Raw genomic sequence first — 15,898 nt, forward strand, 5'->3', positions numbered from 1 at the left:
TTCATTGTGATTGCGTTATTATCCCTTTTACAATGCCACTTAAAGCTGCACTCTCACAGATTGAACGTTTTGACAACTTTTTTTTTATTTTGTCTTGGAACGAGCCAATTTTGCAAAAAAAAAATCATGGAAATCAGTGATTTAAGACTGCTGACAAAAGATCAGATCGCAGGTTTTCATATTAATGATAAAAACTGATGTTTTATGCATTTTTTGTCTTTTAGTAACGCTTTTAGCCTTAAATCACTAATTTTTGAACGTAAATATGAATTTGAAAATCTGCGATCTGATCTTTTGTCAGCAGTCTTATATCACTGATTTTTTTTTATATTTACGCAAAAATTGGCTAATTCCAAGACAAAAAAAGTTGTCGAAACGGTAAGTCCGTGAGAGTGCAGCTTTAATACAACTCTGATTCCTCATATAGCATGTGTCATACTGTTCCCATTCTTAACCCATTACAGTTAAGTATGTTTACTGAAGGAAAATGCCTCGTCATTGCTACAATACTATCAACTTTCAAAAAAGCTACCTCATCATGTATCGGTAAAACTATTTTGATACGTGTTTGGTCTGTCTGAGGTGTTTGTATGTGTGTACTCGAGTTTCAATGACTTCCTAAGGCGTTCATTCAATCATTTCTCGGTGAAGATATTTTGATACGTGTTTGGTCTCTTTGTGGTGTTTGTACGTGTAGATGTGATGTTTGTACGTGTAGATGTGATGTTTGTACGTATAGAAGTGATGTCTGTACGTGTAGATGTGATGTTTGTACGTGTAGATGTGATGTTTGTACGTGTAGATGTGGTGTTTGTACGTGTAGATGTGGTGTATGTACGTGTAGATGGGGTGTTTGTACGTGTAGATGTGATGTTTGTACGTGTAAATGTGATGTTTGTACGTGTAGACGGGGTGTATGTACGTGTATATGTGATGTGTGTACGTGTAGATGGGGTGTTTGTACGTGTAGATGTGATGTTTGTACGTGTAGATGTGATGTTTGTACGTGTATATGTGATGTTTGTACGTGTAGATGTGGTGTATGTACGTGTAGATGTGATGTTTGTACGTGTAGATGTGATGTTTGTACGTGTAGATGTGGTGTTTGTACGTGTAGATGTGATGTTTGTACGTGTAGATGTGATGTTTGTACGTGTAGATGTGATGTTTGTACGTGTAGATGGGGTGTTTGTACGTGTAGATGTGGTGTATGTACGTGTAGATGGGGTGTTTGTACGTGTAGATGTGATGTTTGTACGTGTAAATGTGATGTTTGTACGTGTAGACGGGGTGTATGTACGTGTAGATGTGATGTGTGTACGTGTAGATGGGGTGTTTGTACGTGTAGATGTGATGTTTGTACGTGTAGATGTGATGTTTGTACGTGTATATGTGATGTTTGTACGTGTAGATGGGGTGTTTGTATATGAAGATGTGATGTTTGTACGTGTAGATGTGATGTGTGTACGTGTAGATGGGGTGTTTGTACGTGTAGATGTGAGGTTTGTACGTGTAGATGGGGTGTTTGTACGTGTATATGTGATGTTTGTACGTGTAGATGTGATGTTTGTACGTGTATATGTGATGTTTGTACGTGTAGATGTGATGTTTGTACGTGTATATGTGATGTTTGTACGTGTAGATGGGGTGTTTGTACGTGTAGATGTGATGTGTGTACGTGTAGATGGGGTGTTTGTACGTGTAGATGTGGTGTAAGTATGTGTAGATGTGGTGTGTGTACGTGTAGATGTGGTGTATGTACGTGTAGATGTGATGTGTGTACGTGTAGATGGGGTGTTGGTACGTGTAGATGTGATGTGTGTACGTGTAGATGTGATGTTTGTACGGGTAGATGTGGTGTTTGTACGTGTAGATATGATGTGTGTACGTGTAGATGTGATGTTTGTACGTGTATATGTGATGTTTGTACGTGTAGACGGGGTGTTTGTTCGTGTAGATGTGATGTGTGTACGTGTAGATGGGGTGTTTGTACGTGTAGATTTGATGTTTGTACGTGTATATGTGGTGTATGTACGTGTAGATGTGATGTGTGTACGTGTAGATGGGGTGTTTGTACCTCTAGATGTGATGTTTGTACGTATATAAGTGATGTTTGTATATGTAGATGGAGTGTTTGTACGTGTAGGTGTGGTGTGTTTACGTGTAGATGTGATGTTTGTACGTATATAAGTGAGGTTTGTATATGTAGATGGGGTGTTTGTACGTGTATATGTGGTGTGTGTATGTGTAGATGTGATGTTTGTACGTGTAGATTTGATGTTTGTACGTGTAGATGGGGTGTTTGTACGTGTAGATGGGATGTTTGTACGTGTATATGTGATGTGTGTACGTGTAGATGGGATGTTTGTACGTGTATATGTGATGTTTGTACGTGTAGATGGGATGTTTGTACGTGTATATGTGATGTTTGTACGTGTAGATGTGATGCTTGTACGTATATAAGTGATGTTTGTATATGTAGATGGGGTGTTTGTACGTGTAGATGTGGTGTGTGTATGTGTAGATGTGATGTTTGTACGTGTAGATGTGATGTGTGTACGTGTAGATGGGGTGTTTGTATGTGTACCTGACATTTTGGTTCAGTTGTCCACTTCCCATAAAACTCAACTGGCTATGATCAAATGCCTGTGTATGAACAGTCTACACTGTGGGATGTTTGATTTATAATAATGAACAACATATCGATAATCATGCTTGCAAATGTTTATTGTAAAAGTGTTAATTATTCAATTTTTATGTATCATATAAAGAGTACTGTATTTATTCCATTTTCTACACATTTGATGAGAATATAATGTTATTAATTATTATATATATATTATTCCAAGTAATATCCAAACGGGACTTAAATGCTTTGGCAGTGTAGCCGTTGTGGACTTGGTGGACTTTGATGTATTCTGGTCCCTAAGCCAGATTCTTTCCCCTCATGGTGTTACATGAGTCCAGAAGCACACAAACTAGATTGTCCCACGGCAGTTCAAGTCTCTCAAACTGGCTTTCAAATTCTATGAAAATTGATTCAGAATCAGCCCTTGTGATTTTTAAGGAGGCCAAATGTTTCAACACTATTTCTTTCTCTATAGCAGAAAAATAGCTGCAACAGTTTTCTCATTGTGTTTGTTGACTTGTCTTAGTTGAAACAAAACCGAGATCCATTAACTCCTCCACATGTTCATCATTGAAATGGCTAGCCACTCCGTAAGTCATCTTGTATGATGCTGTACACCTTTGAAGTCTTAATTCGCTGAGAGCTTTTGTATCTTTGGCAAGTGTCTTCAAGTAAGACATACTACTGTGGTGCCAGGGAGCATGTTCAGTCATAAATCCAAGTATCATGGCCTCTGGATTGAATTGTCAGTCATTGACAGGAACAACTGGATGCACTGGCTGAGGTGTCTGTTCATCCCTGACTTTTGTAACCATCAACATACCTGGAAATTACAACTATTGAATTTAAATCTCACTCAAACTGGGTCTTCAAGAGGTTTTGTTGAACTGTTTCAAATAGAAAATAAAATGACTGCCTCTATGTAGTATGTATTACTACTACAAAATATTTATTCATTTTTGTTTTAAATTTGAACCAAACCAATTTTCATTTGAACCTCCCTTTATGGTCAACAGCCACTTCTTATTGAGAACAATGCTTCAAACATTATGAGAATAAAAAAGAAATGGTTTACAGCGTAAACTTCAATCGGCCAAATAAAATTTGTAAAATAAAAACGATTATTATGACACAATCCGAATCGGGATGTCCGAAATAATGCTAAATGCGCAAAATTCATTATTAGTTTGTAACAAGAGTACAAGTATCCTGGATGTACCAATTACTGGTGTATTAAGCAACTATCCAATGGAATACATAGAATAAAGCACAAAGTTGATATCGGCAAAAATATTCGATAAAGTACATCGAGACCATAGGCGACGACGACGCCATAATTCGACAAACAACAACAACAAGTTTGATCACTTTCCATTAATTTAAAAAGAAACGTTTCGGGAATTTCTCTTAAAAATAAATGGCAAATATACCCTTTAAATCGACGAATCGATGTTTTTAGAAGTTGGTGGTGGTCGTTTTTTCCAATTTTCCAATACCCGTTTACTTGTCTTCGTCGTCTGTCATATCCGGATACGACCATCCGGATACTGTCTTCTAGTCCCATCGGTAATTTCCGTAATCACCGGATGCTACCTTAACCAATCATATAGCTCGATTGCCAAGACGTAAATAGGTTCGGTAATTTCCGGCTTTACACTTCCGGAAAACTCACTTTTCGTACCCATATTGTTCGAAATGAGCTCGATTCGCTCCCTGTACCCCTTCCCCCTAGAAAAAACTCAACGGATTTACATTAATTTCAAAATCAATCCGTGAGGCCTTAAATCCGGAATTCCGGATTAATCCGGAATTTTATCATCCCTGCATTCTTTAACGCATTTCGTTTCTCAAGAAATACCAAGCATACAATGTCATGTAGATGTTAGAACAAAATTTTCATAATAGTGGGAAATCTTGAAAAATATAAATTCGTGTTGTCTAGCCTTAAAAATCAAGTGCTCGCTTCATTTCAAGATCTTAATCGTATATAGAATAATCTTATACCTATATAAATGTCCTAAATAGCAACACCTTTATTTATTTCATTGCCTGAACATTGTGTTTAATTACAATACATACTCAATATTATATTTGTCTGACATATATAGCGATATATCGAAATTAATCATGACTGTATGATTATAAATTGCACAAAAAAATTCCACTAAGGTCTTTATTGAAACGTGCCCACAGGGTATAGGTACATGACATTGTTTTATCGCTCTACAAACCAACGCAATTAAACTGATGGGATGGAACAGTTCCATGGTCTCCAGTCTGCTTAGTTTACAATGCCACTAGGCTTGGCATATAATACATCATATATCTTTCTCATGTATTGTATTGAAAGTAGGTGTTCCTTCGAGAGATCAAACAAACCCCACACATTTTCAACAGGACATTGATATGAAGGCAATTAAACATCACAGGGGCCAAATTGTTGATAGATGGCCAAATGCAGACATCCCAATAGTCGTATATCTACTTGTATTACAAGAAAAGTTTCTTTTACCTATTCGGTGCCAAATATGTCACAGAAAATTCCAGCTAGTGCCATGTTTGTTACATGCTTTCTCAAAATTTAAAGGTTACCTAGTTTAGACTGGCATGTTTTCCTTATCATTTTTCTAGATATCTAATTCAAATTTTGAAAAGTGATAGAAAGCATAACAATGTGGAGGAAAACAATACTTTTATTTCTTAACTTTTGCTAATACCATTTAAGTCAACCTTCAAATATGGCAAAAAATCAATCAAGAAAATAAAAAATTCAGTACTTCTCCCATAGAAAAAAATCAGTCAGCTCAATATATATAACATCTTAATCAATATACAGTTTAGATGTAGACATGATCATTTAAAAATACTACAAAATTAATTTACAACAGTTTCAATATTGACAACACAAAGTATGATACATGTTTTTTCCCAATTTGATAGTTCGACATAATTATGTTTGTTTTTCTACTTATATTTACAAGTTGTACACAATTCTTGCTGCTGCTTGGTGTAAGTTATTATGTGAGTCAAAGAGCTCATGGCATGGCATGAAGCACATTGAGATGTTACATTGCTTACAATCGTAGTTTGTTTGCTTTCTTTTCCACCAATGAGACGTCTTAGAACTACAGATGATACAGTCAGGTTTGTACTTCGGGTCCTCATACTGTCCAATAAAATGCTTTTCCTTTTCTGATAGCCGATATGGCTCTTCAACAGATGGGCGTCCTTGTCATCTGATCTTCTTTTCGTATCCATCCAGTCGCCCATCAAAGACCTTTTCTCTGAACTCTTTTGAGATATCTTCTCTCTCGCACCTTTACAATAAAGAATGTAACCTTCACATTTAATCACATTTGCAATCACAGGATTTTTCACACTTAGATACCCTTGGTCTATAATATTTATGTATATTTAGCAGCACATTTACAATCATAAATTAATATTTCTCCAACAATAAAATGCTATAAATGTTTTCAGCTAATTATATGCAATTACACTACATGTATATGTTTCCTGATGGTGAGAACATATTTAATTTGTCATGTTGTTATAGTGCTGTTACTGTGGTAGTCCTTATTGAATCCAATGTCATTCATTTAAATACATTTCCCACTCTGTCTAACCTCTGTTTAAGCTTTTTTTGCTTATAAGTTTGTCTTCCACTTTCCGTTATTTAAGTGCAAGACACCTTTTCACATCCATGCGTCTCAGTTAGTAACTGATGTTTTTTTACCTATTTCGCGATCTTCCTGGGCTGTGATGTCGTCAACCCCGAATGTTATAATTGTGATGTTGGGTTTGAACTTGATGATGCCTGCATTCGGCCTTTTCCGAAGAATTATACTTAAACGGGAATCTGAAATAAATATAATAATAAGTTTAGAAGTGTAATTCAGTACAGGGAAATATATTGAAGGAAACTCTACATTAAATAAACAATGCAATGGGTCTTTGTTCTTTGCAGCAGCGTAGGTGACTGTACACAAATCACAGTTGCGTAGTGATATTTTGATAGTTCGAGGTTTTTGTCATACTCATAACCTTGAATTTGAAATAAAAATGGAAGGGGAGTAGGGGGTAAAGGGGTTAATATGCTGTCTGTCAATCGAGCTGCGTAATCCCAAATTGGCTCTAGCTACGTGCTGCTTTGTATTAACTTAACTGATCGTAGACGACCATTACTTAGATCTTGAAGTATTAAAACAAATCTATCATAAATACAAAAAATACAACTTTGCCGTTTAGGCAGCAAAATTAAAACAACAATGTTAAAATCTACATACTGCGAGTTTCTACCTGGAGAGTATTGTAGGGGCTGGATCATCGCTTGCGCTGTCATTTATGGTAAATACAAACAATTAACCTTTAAATGGTTGTAAAATATCAGCTTTTCACTTCCTTTCAAAAACCAGGAAGCAAACTTGTTTGTAGCCGGTGTTTTGATGAACTTTTAACTCGTAAAACGCGGTACAGTCTATAGGTCAGAGAGCAGTAAATGTCGATTGCATTCTACTAACGCGCTTAGCCTGGGTTACCTGTCCTTGCCATTTCATTAGCCTGGGTTACCTGCCCTTACCATTTTATTATCGTTGTTGTGCAGAGTGCGCTGGGTACCAGACAACTAACGCGCTCTACCACGCCGTCGACTGGAGAAAGTCATTAATTGGCATCAGTGTAAAACAAAAATGAACATCTATTGTCACCAAATAATAAGTAAGGTTTCATGATAGATCATGAACTAAATATTTCGGATTGTGAATGTTAATGAAGGCCGTGTCCAATATACTAGGATATTTGTTATAATGTATATAATTATACTACGTTGGGATTTTGTGACGCTGCTAACAGTTATGTTACCTTTTTGGTCTTAGCTTTTCTTTCTTCTCATAAGATAAAACAATCATAAATGTAAATAGGACAAAGGCAAATTTGATCATTCATATATTGCTTATAAAAAATATACATATTGTACATGTATAATTTTACGTAAAATTGGTCATGCATTCTGGGAGTAAGATTAGTATTGGTCCCAGATGCATTCCAATCAATTTGATTTTCAAAATGGGCACATTTATTGTAACAGAATAGATCAATTGACATACTTATATATTCTTTTTTTGTTTATCAAGCATTTATGCTGATCATCAAGTATAGTGCTCAACAAGAGTGTTAATGCAAACATCCACTGAATAAATGAGCTTGCCTGGTAGAGATATATAATTGAACGCGATTAAACGGGACACGATATGACGGTTCCATGGCCCCGAGGCTGCTTTGCCTACGATATCAAGACATGACATATAATATATCAAATACGTATCATATATAATGTATTCAAAGTAAGCGTACCTTCGAGACCATCCGGATTCAACACACGTTCAATGTGACAGTGATATTTAGGCAAAACAATGTCAAAGAGGCCTAAATTGTTGACAGATGGCAAGACACAGAAGACCCGAAAGCCATATACCTATTACAAAAAAAGTTGCTTTAGAGAAAGCATTTCCAATGATTGGCATTGTTTTTATACTAAAATGAGCATTTATTATCACCAAAGGGTAAAACAAGGTCTCATGTGAGATAGAGAGCTAACTATTGTGGATTGTGAAGGTTAACGATGGTCGTGTTTGCTGTATAAACTGTTATTATGAATACAATAACTTATTTGGGGTTTGATGACGCTGCTTAACCGTATATAGTACTCTTTTAGCTCCTAGCTCTTCTCTGTTCTCACAAGAAAGACCATCCATTAATAAAAATAAAAAAGGCAAAACTTGTCCTTAATATATTTTGTTTATATCTATTATGCGTCTTAATATAATTTGTAATTTCGTAGAATTTAATTTTCAAAATGGGCACACTTCATGCAAAAGAATGAATAAATTGACATACTTGTTTTTCGCTGCTTTCTTTTTTCAACATAAATGTCTGTTGTTTTACATGTAGCATTAAGGACAATTTAAAGGCCTAGTTTAAGGAATGTTTGGCATGACCATCCCCTGCCGTGCATCTCCTGCCAATTGCACTGATGTCACAGTTTGGGCCATTTTCCTGTTTATTTGTTTATTGGCTCAGGGCCAATTCAATAATAAAACCTCCAAAGCTACACAGCATGATTCTCAGATCATATATCTGATAAGTCAATTAGGCAATTCGATAAAGATCCATACACAGGGGCTGTGTACAATACACGTTTGTTTGTTTGTTTGTTTGTTTGTTTGTTTGTTTTTTAGGGAGGGGGGTCACCTATAGAAGGATTAACCTAGTCCTTTAAGTGTTTTATGCAACCATGCACTGAAATGCATGACGTTGATTAGTCACGATATCATTGAATGATTAAATGGAACACACTATAACGGTTCCATTGTCTCCAGGCATTTTTGTTTACGATGTCAAGACATGACACATAATACATTAAATACGTATCATATATTATATATGCAATGAAAGTGAACCTTCGAGACCAACCCAATTCATCACAAATTAAATGTGACAGTGATATAAAGGGAATAAAACGTCGCAGAGGCAAACATTGTGGACGTATAGCCAAACACAGAAGTCCCGAAAGTCATACATCTATTACAGGATAAGTTGCTTTAAGGAAATCTATTAAATTGATTGGCATTTGTGTAAAATAAAAACGAAGCCTTATTACGACTTGAGGGTATGTGAGGTCTCCCGAGGGATCGAGTATTAACTATTTTGGATCGCGAATATTAGCGATTGTCGTGTTTTGATGAATTGAATTATCATTTCGGTTGAAGGCCATCGTTTTTAGGAATAGTTAATGCATTAAATATATATTGAAAGCTTAAGTAAAAATGGCATTCAACTGTATTTTAAATTGCTTCCAATATAGTTTGATAGTTTATTCCGAAAAAAAACACGAAGCCATAAAATAAATAAAACCCGGTCACCCGATTGTGAGACCGCATTGAAAATAATGCTTTTTCGCATTTTGTTTTTGTTTTGAATTTTTACACAGGAACACGATACAATTATGGACATGCTAATTACACGGTAATTTCATTGGAATGAACGCCTGCTAAACAAGCTACTTTGATAAGTTATAGAATATGATGTGATCGAGCTACTTTGGTAAGTTATCAATATGATGTGATCGAGCTACTTTGGTAAGTTATAGAATATGATGTGATCGAGTTACTTTGATAAGTTATAGAATATGATGTGATCGAGCTACTTTGGTAAGATATAGAATATATTGTGATCGAGCTACTTTGGTATGTTATAGAATATGTTGTGATCGAGCTACTTTGGTAAGTTATAGAATATGTTGTGATCGAGCTACTTTGGTAAGATATAGAATATATTGTGATCGAGCTACTTTGGTATGTTATAGAATATGTTGTGATCGAGCTACTTTGGTAAGATATAGAATATGATGTGATCGAGCTACTTTGGTAAGTTATAGAATATGATGTGATCGAGCTACTTTGATAAGTTATAGAATATGATGTGATCGAGCTACTTTGGTAAGTTATAGAATATGATGTGATCGAGCTACTTTGGTAAGTTATAGAATATGATGTGATCGAGTAAGTTTGGTAACTTATAGAATATGATGTGATCGAGCTACTTTGGTAAGTTATAGAATATGATGTGATCGAGCTACTTTGATAAGTTATAGAATATGATGTGATCGAGCTACTTTGGTAAGATATAGAATATGTTGTGATCGAGCTACTTTGGTATGTTATAGAATATGTTGTGATCGAGCTACTTTGGTAAGTTATAGAATATGTTGTGATCGAGCTACTTTGGTAAGATATAGAATATGATGTGATCGAGCTACTTTGGTAAGTTATAGAATATGTTGTGATCGAGTTACTTTGGTGAGTTATAACATATGATGTGATCGAGTAAGTTTGGTAACTTATAGAATATGATGTGATCGAGCTACTTTGGTAAGTTATAGAATATGATGTGATCGAGTTACTTTGGTAAGTTATAGAATATGTTGTGATCGAGCTACTTTGGTAAGATATAGAATATGATGTGGTCGAGCTACTTTGGTAAGTTATAAAATATGATGTGATCGAGCTACTTTGGTAAGTTATAGAATATGTTGTGATCGAGTTACTTTGGTAAGTTATAAAATATGATGTGATCGAGTAAGTTTGGTAAGTTATAGAATATGATGTGATCGAGCTACTTTGTTAAGTTATCAATACGATGTGATCGAGCTACTTTGGTAAGTTGTCAATATGATGTGATCGAGTAAATTTGGTAAGTTATCAATACGATGTGATCGAGCTACTTTGGTAAGTTATAGAATATGATGTGATCGAGCTACTTTGGTAAGTTATCAATATGATGTGATCGAGCTTCTTTGGTAAGGTATCAATACGCTGTGATCGAGTTACTTTGGTAAGTTATAGAATATGATGTGATCGAGCTTTTTTGGTAAGGTATCAATACGCTGTGATCGAGTTACTTTGGTAAGTTATAGAATATGATGTGATCGAGCTTTTTTGGTAAGGTATCAATACGCTGTGATCGAGCTACTTTGGTATGTTTTAGAACATGTTGTGATCGAGCTACTTTGGTAAGTTATAGAATATGATGTGATCGAGTTACTTTGGTAAGTTATCAATATGATGTGATCGAGCTACTTTGGTAAGTTATAGAATATGATGTCGAGCTACTTTGGTAAGTTATCAATATGATGTGATCGAGTAAATTTGGTAAGTTATAGAATATGATGTGATCGAGCTACTTTGGTAAGTTATCAATATGATGTGATCGAGCTTCTTTGGTAAGTTATAGAATATGATGTGATCGAGCTTTTTTGGTAAGGTATAGAATATGATGTGATCGAGCTACTTTGGTAAGATATAGAATATGTTGTGATCGAGCTACTTTGGTATGTTATAGAATATGATGTGATCGAGCTACTTTGGTAAGTTATAGAATATGATGTGATCGAGCTACTTTGGTAAGATATAGAATATGTTGTGATCGAGCTACTTTGGTATGTTATAGAACATGTTGTGATCGAGCTACTTTGGTAAGTTATAGAATATGTTGTGATCGAGCTACTTTGGTAAGATATAGAATATGATGTGATCGAGCTACTTTGGTAAGTTATCAATACGATGTGATCGAGCTACTTTGGTAAGTTATAGAATATGATGTGATCGAGCTACTTTGATAAGTTACAGAATATGATGTGATCGAGCTACTTTGGTAAGATATATAATATGTTGTGATCGAGCTACTTTGGTATGTTATAGAATATGTTGTGATCGAGCTACTTTGGTAAGTTATAGAATATGTTGTGATCGAGCTACTTTGGTAAGATATAGAATATGATGTGATCGAGCTACTTTGGTAAGTCATAGAATATGATGTGATCGAGCTACTTTGGTAAGTTATCAATACGATGTGATCGAGCTACTTTGGTAAGTTATAGAATATGTTGTGATCGAGTTACTTTGGTAAGTTATAGAATATGATGTGATCGAGCTACTTTGATAAGTTATAGAATATGATGTGATCGAGCTACTTTGGTAAGATATAGAATATGTTGTGATCGAGCTACTTTGGTATGTTTTAGAACATGTTGTGATCGAGCTACTTTGGTAAGTTATAGAATATGTTGTGATCGAGCTACTTTGGTAAGATATAGAATATGATGTGATCGAGCTACTTTGGTAAGTTATCAATACGATGTGATCGAGTAAATTTGGTAAGTTATAGAATATGATGTGATCGAGCTACTTTGATAAGTTATAGAATATGATGTGATCGAGCTACTTTGGTAAGATATATAATATGTTGTGATCGAGCTACTTTGGTATGTTATAGAATATGTTGTGATCGAGCTACTTTGGTAAGTTATAGAATATGTTGTGATCGAGCTACTTTGGTAAGATATAGAATATGATGTGATCGAGCTACTTTGGTAAGTCATAGAATATGATGTGATCGAGCTACTTTGGTAAGTTATCAATATGATGTGATCGAGCTACTTTGGTAAGTTATAGAATATATTGTGATCGAGTTACTTTGGTAAGATATAGAATATGATGTGATCGAGCTACTTTGGTAAGTTATCAATATGATGTGATCGAGCTACTTTGGTAAGTTATAGAATATGATGTGATCGAGCTACTTTGGTAAGTTATCAATATGATGTGATCGAGCTACTTTGGTAAGTTATAGAATATGATGTGATCGAGCTACTTTGGTAAGTTATCAATATGATGTGATCGAGCTACTTTGGTAAGTTATAGAATATATTGTGATCGAGTTACTTTGGTAAGATATAGAATATGATGTGATCGAGCTACTTTGGTAAGTTATCAATATGATGTGATCGAGCTACTTTGGTAAGTTATAGAATATGATGTGATCGAGCTACTTTGGTAAGTTATCAATATGATGTGATCGAGCTACTTTGGTAAGATATAGAATATGATGTGATCGAGCTACTTTGGTAAGTTATCAATATGATGTGATCGAGCTACTTTGGTAAGTTATAGAATATATTGTGATCGAGTTACTTTGGTAAGATATATAATATGATGTGATCGAGCTACTTTGGTAAGTTATCAATATGATGTGATCGAGCTACTTTGGTAAGTTATAGAATATGTTGTGATCGAGTTACTTTGGTAAGATATAGAATATGATGTGATCGAGCTACTTTGGTAAGATATAGAATATGTTGTGATCGAGTTACTTTGGTAAGATATAGAATATGATGTGATCGAGCTACTTTGGTAAGTTATCAATACGATGTGATCGAGCTACTTTGGTAAGTTATAGAATATGTTGTGATCGAGTTACTTTGGTAAGTTATCAATACGATGTGATCGAGCTACTTTGATAAGTTATAGAATATGATGTGATCGAGTTACTTTGGTAAGTTATCAATACGATATGATCGAGCTACTTTGGTAAGTTATCAAAATGATGTGATCGAGCTACTTTGGTAAGTTATCAATACGATGTGATCGAGTTACTTTGGTAAGTTATCAATACGATGTGTTCGAGTTACTTTGGTAAGTTATAGAATATGATGTGATCGAGCTACTTTGGTAAGTTATCAATATGATGTGATCGAGTAACTTTGGTAAGTTATCAATATGTTGTGATCGAGCTACTTTGGTAAGTTATCAATATGATGTGATCGAGTAACTTTGGTAAGTTATAGAATATGATGTGATCGAGCTACTTTGGTAAGGTATCAATATGATGTGATCGAGCTTCTTTGGTAAGTTATAGAATATGTTGTGATCGAGCTACTTTGGTAAGTTATCAATATGATGTGATCGAGCTACTTTGGTAAGTTATAGAATATGATGTGATCGAGCTACTTTGATAAGTTATAGAATATGATGTGATCGAGCTACTTTGGTAAGGTATCAATATGATGTGATCGAGCTTCTTTGGTAAGTTATAGAATATGATGTGATCGAGCTACTTTGGTAAGTTATCAATATGATGTGATCGAGCTACTTTGGTAAGTTATAGAATATGATGTGATCGAGTTACTTTGGTAAGTTATAGAATATGTTGTGATCGAGCTACTTTGGTAAGTTATCAATATGATGTGATCGAGCTACTTTGGTAAGTTATAGAATATGATGTGATCGAGTTACTTTGGTAAGTTATAGAATATGTTGTGATCGAGCTACTTTGGTAAGTTATCAATATGATGTGATCGAGCTACTTTGATAAGTTATAGAATATGATGTGATCGAGCTACTTTGGTAAGTTATCAATATGATGTGATCGAGCTACTTTGGTAAGTTATCAATATGATGTGATCGAGCTACTTTGGTAAGTTATAGAATATATTGTGATCGAGTTACTTTGGTAAGATATAGAATATGTTGTGATCGAGCTACTTTGGTAAGTTATCAATATGATGTGATCGAGCTACTTTGGTAAGTTAAAGAATATAATGTGATCAAGCTACTTTGGTAAGTTAAAGAACATGTTGGGCATATTAGGTGAAGCAATACTGACCGAGGTGTTCACCGAGATCAATGTAACTTGCATTTAATGCATATCTCACCATATTCAATTATTACTAATATGCAAACCTACAGCAACCAAGTCCATAAATAATAAGTGTTTCATTACATTTTTTCTTTCGTTTTTATCATGACTTAGTATACAGTGTGTTCTAGTAAATAAAGTTATTTGTGTTCAATCCATGACTGAAAAAATGGCACCACAATAACTTAGAATACTATATTTAAGAAACTTTCTTTTAGAATTTTAAAACATCTTTTATTGGCAAACCTGCTGGTTTTCTGATATGCATTGCAATGTAACCGACTTAGTTTTAGAATTAGCCCATTTTATTTATCTCTCAAGCGATATCATAGACACCAAAATACAAATTTTATATCATGTGCCTTATAAAACAAAACAAAAAACCCTTATTAAAGCATTCAAACAAATAAATAACATAGGTAATTTAAAAATTGTTTAAAAACCGGAACCGGAAACAAGTATCTTGTAATGAATCCATTCGGCCATTTTCTATCGAACACAACCTCGGAAGTACGTCAGTAAAAGAAGTCTGTAAAATTTTGAATTATATTATTTGTTTAATGTAGAGTTTCAACGTGTATTTGTATACCTCAGTTTAAATAGATTACCAGTGAAGTGTATTATTGCAAGCATAATTAAGGTTCCCGAGAGTTAAGTCAATAATTTTTACTGCTAAATTGAAATTACTACGCGATCTACAATACTTGTAGCGTAGTTAAAGTGTACTCATTTCTGACTTTGTAAACCTTCCATATACATCTAAGTTTTTTTTCGATAGAAGATGGTCGAGGAGTTCCAAATGATAATGAATCCAGTGCGATTTTATATATCATTCAAAATTAGTTCAGTGTTAAAACAAATGTTATGCATGAATATGTCTTACCTACGAGTGTTAACAGTGATTTATTCTTGCTTAACCTTTGAAACACAAGAGTTTAATTCACAAAAAAGGGAGAAAAGGGTGAATGAGTAGCCCTTTAATATAATAAAGCAGGTTTTTTTCTGAGTCAGTAGAGTTTGTTTAATATGGTGTTTACTTTTACAGTGAAAAGGAAAAGAGAACTCACTAAGTCACTTGACAAAATATTATGACTTGAAGTTTTTTTATGGGAGTAAAAAATAAAAGATTCAAAAGACAACAAAAGAGAAAAACGAAACAAAATAATTTAATTCAGTGATAATATTGACAATGAAGAAACACGTACAATATATTTCATTAATATGATTTGGGCCACA

At 34.5% G+C, this 15,898-nt stretch overlaps 2 protein-coding genes across 3 annotated transcripts; both read right to left on the reverse strand.

Annotated features, from left to right (window-relative positions):
• Positions 1–627: 627 nt before the first annotated feature.
• On the reverse strand, positions 628–4,896 carry LOC128240974 (uncharacterized). The gene is made up of 2 exons (XM_052957962.1): positions 4,861–4,896; positions 628–2,079 (listed from the first exon to the last, which is right to left on the reverse strand). The coding sequence occupies exons 1-2, from the start codon at positions 4,894–4,896 to the stop codon at positions 628–630; spliced, it is 1,488 nt and encodes a 495-aa protein (XP_052813922.1).
• Positions 4,897–5,309: 413 nt separating this feature from the next.
• On the reverse strand, positions 5,310–7,069 carry LOC128240892 (uncharacterized). 2 transcript variants are annotated; one of them, XR_008262334.1, is made up of 3 exons: positions 6,916–7,069; positions 6,366–6,488; positions 5,310–5,946 (listed from the first exon to the last, which is right to left on the reverse strand). XR_008262334.1 is itself a non-coding variant. In XM_052957880.1 (3 exons), the coding sequence occupies exons 1-3, from the start codon at positions 6,969–6,971 to the stop codon at positions 5,594–5,596; spliced, it is 519 nt and encodes a 172-aa protein (XP_052813840.1). In that variant the 5' UTR covers positions 6,972–7,069; the 3' UTR covers positions 5,310–5,593. The 2 variants fall into 2 exon arrangements, 1 of the variants encoding a protein (XP_052813840.1); XM_052957880.1 differs by having other exon boundaries at positions 6,929–7,069.
• Positions 7,070–15,898: the final 8,829 nt, after the last annotated feature.

Source organism: Mya arenaria, chromosome 7, assembly GCF_026914265.1.
Source record: "Mya arenaria isolate MELC-2E11 chromosome 7, ASM2691426v1".
Classification (NCBI taxonomy): Eukaryota; Metazoa; Mollusca; class Bivalvia; order Myida; family Myidae; genus Mya; species Mya arenaria.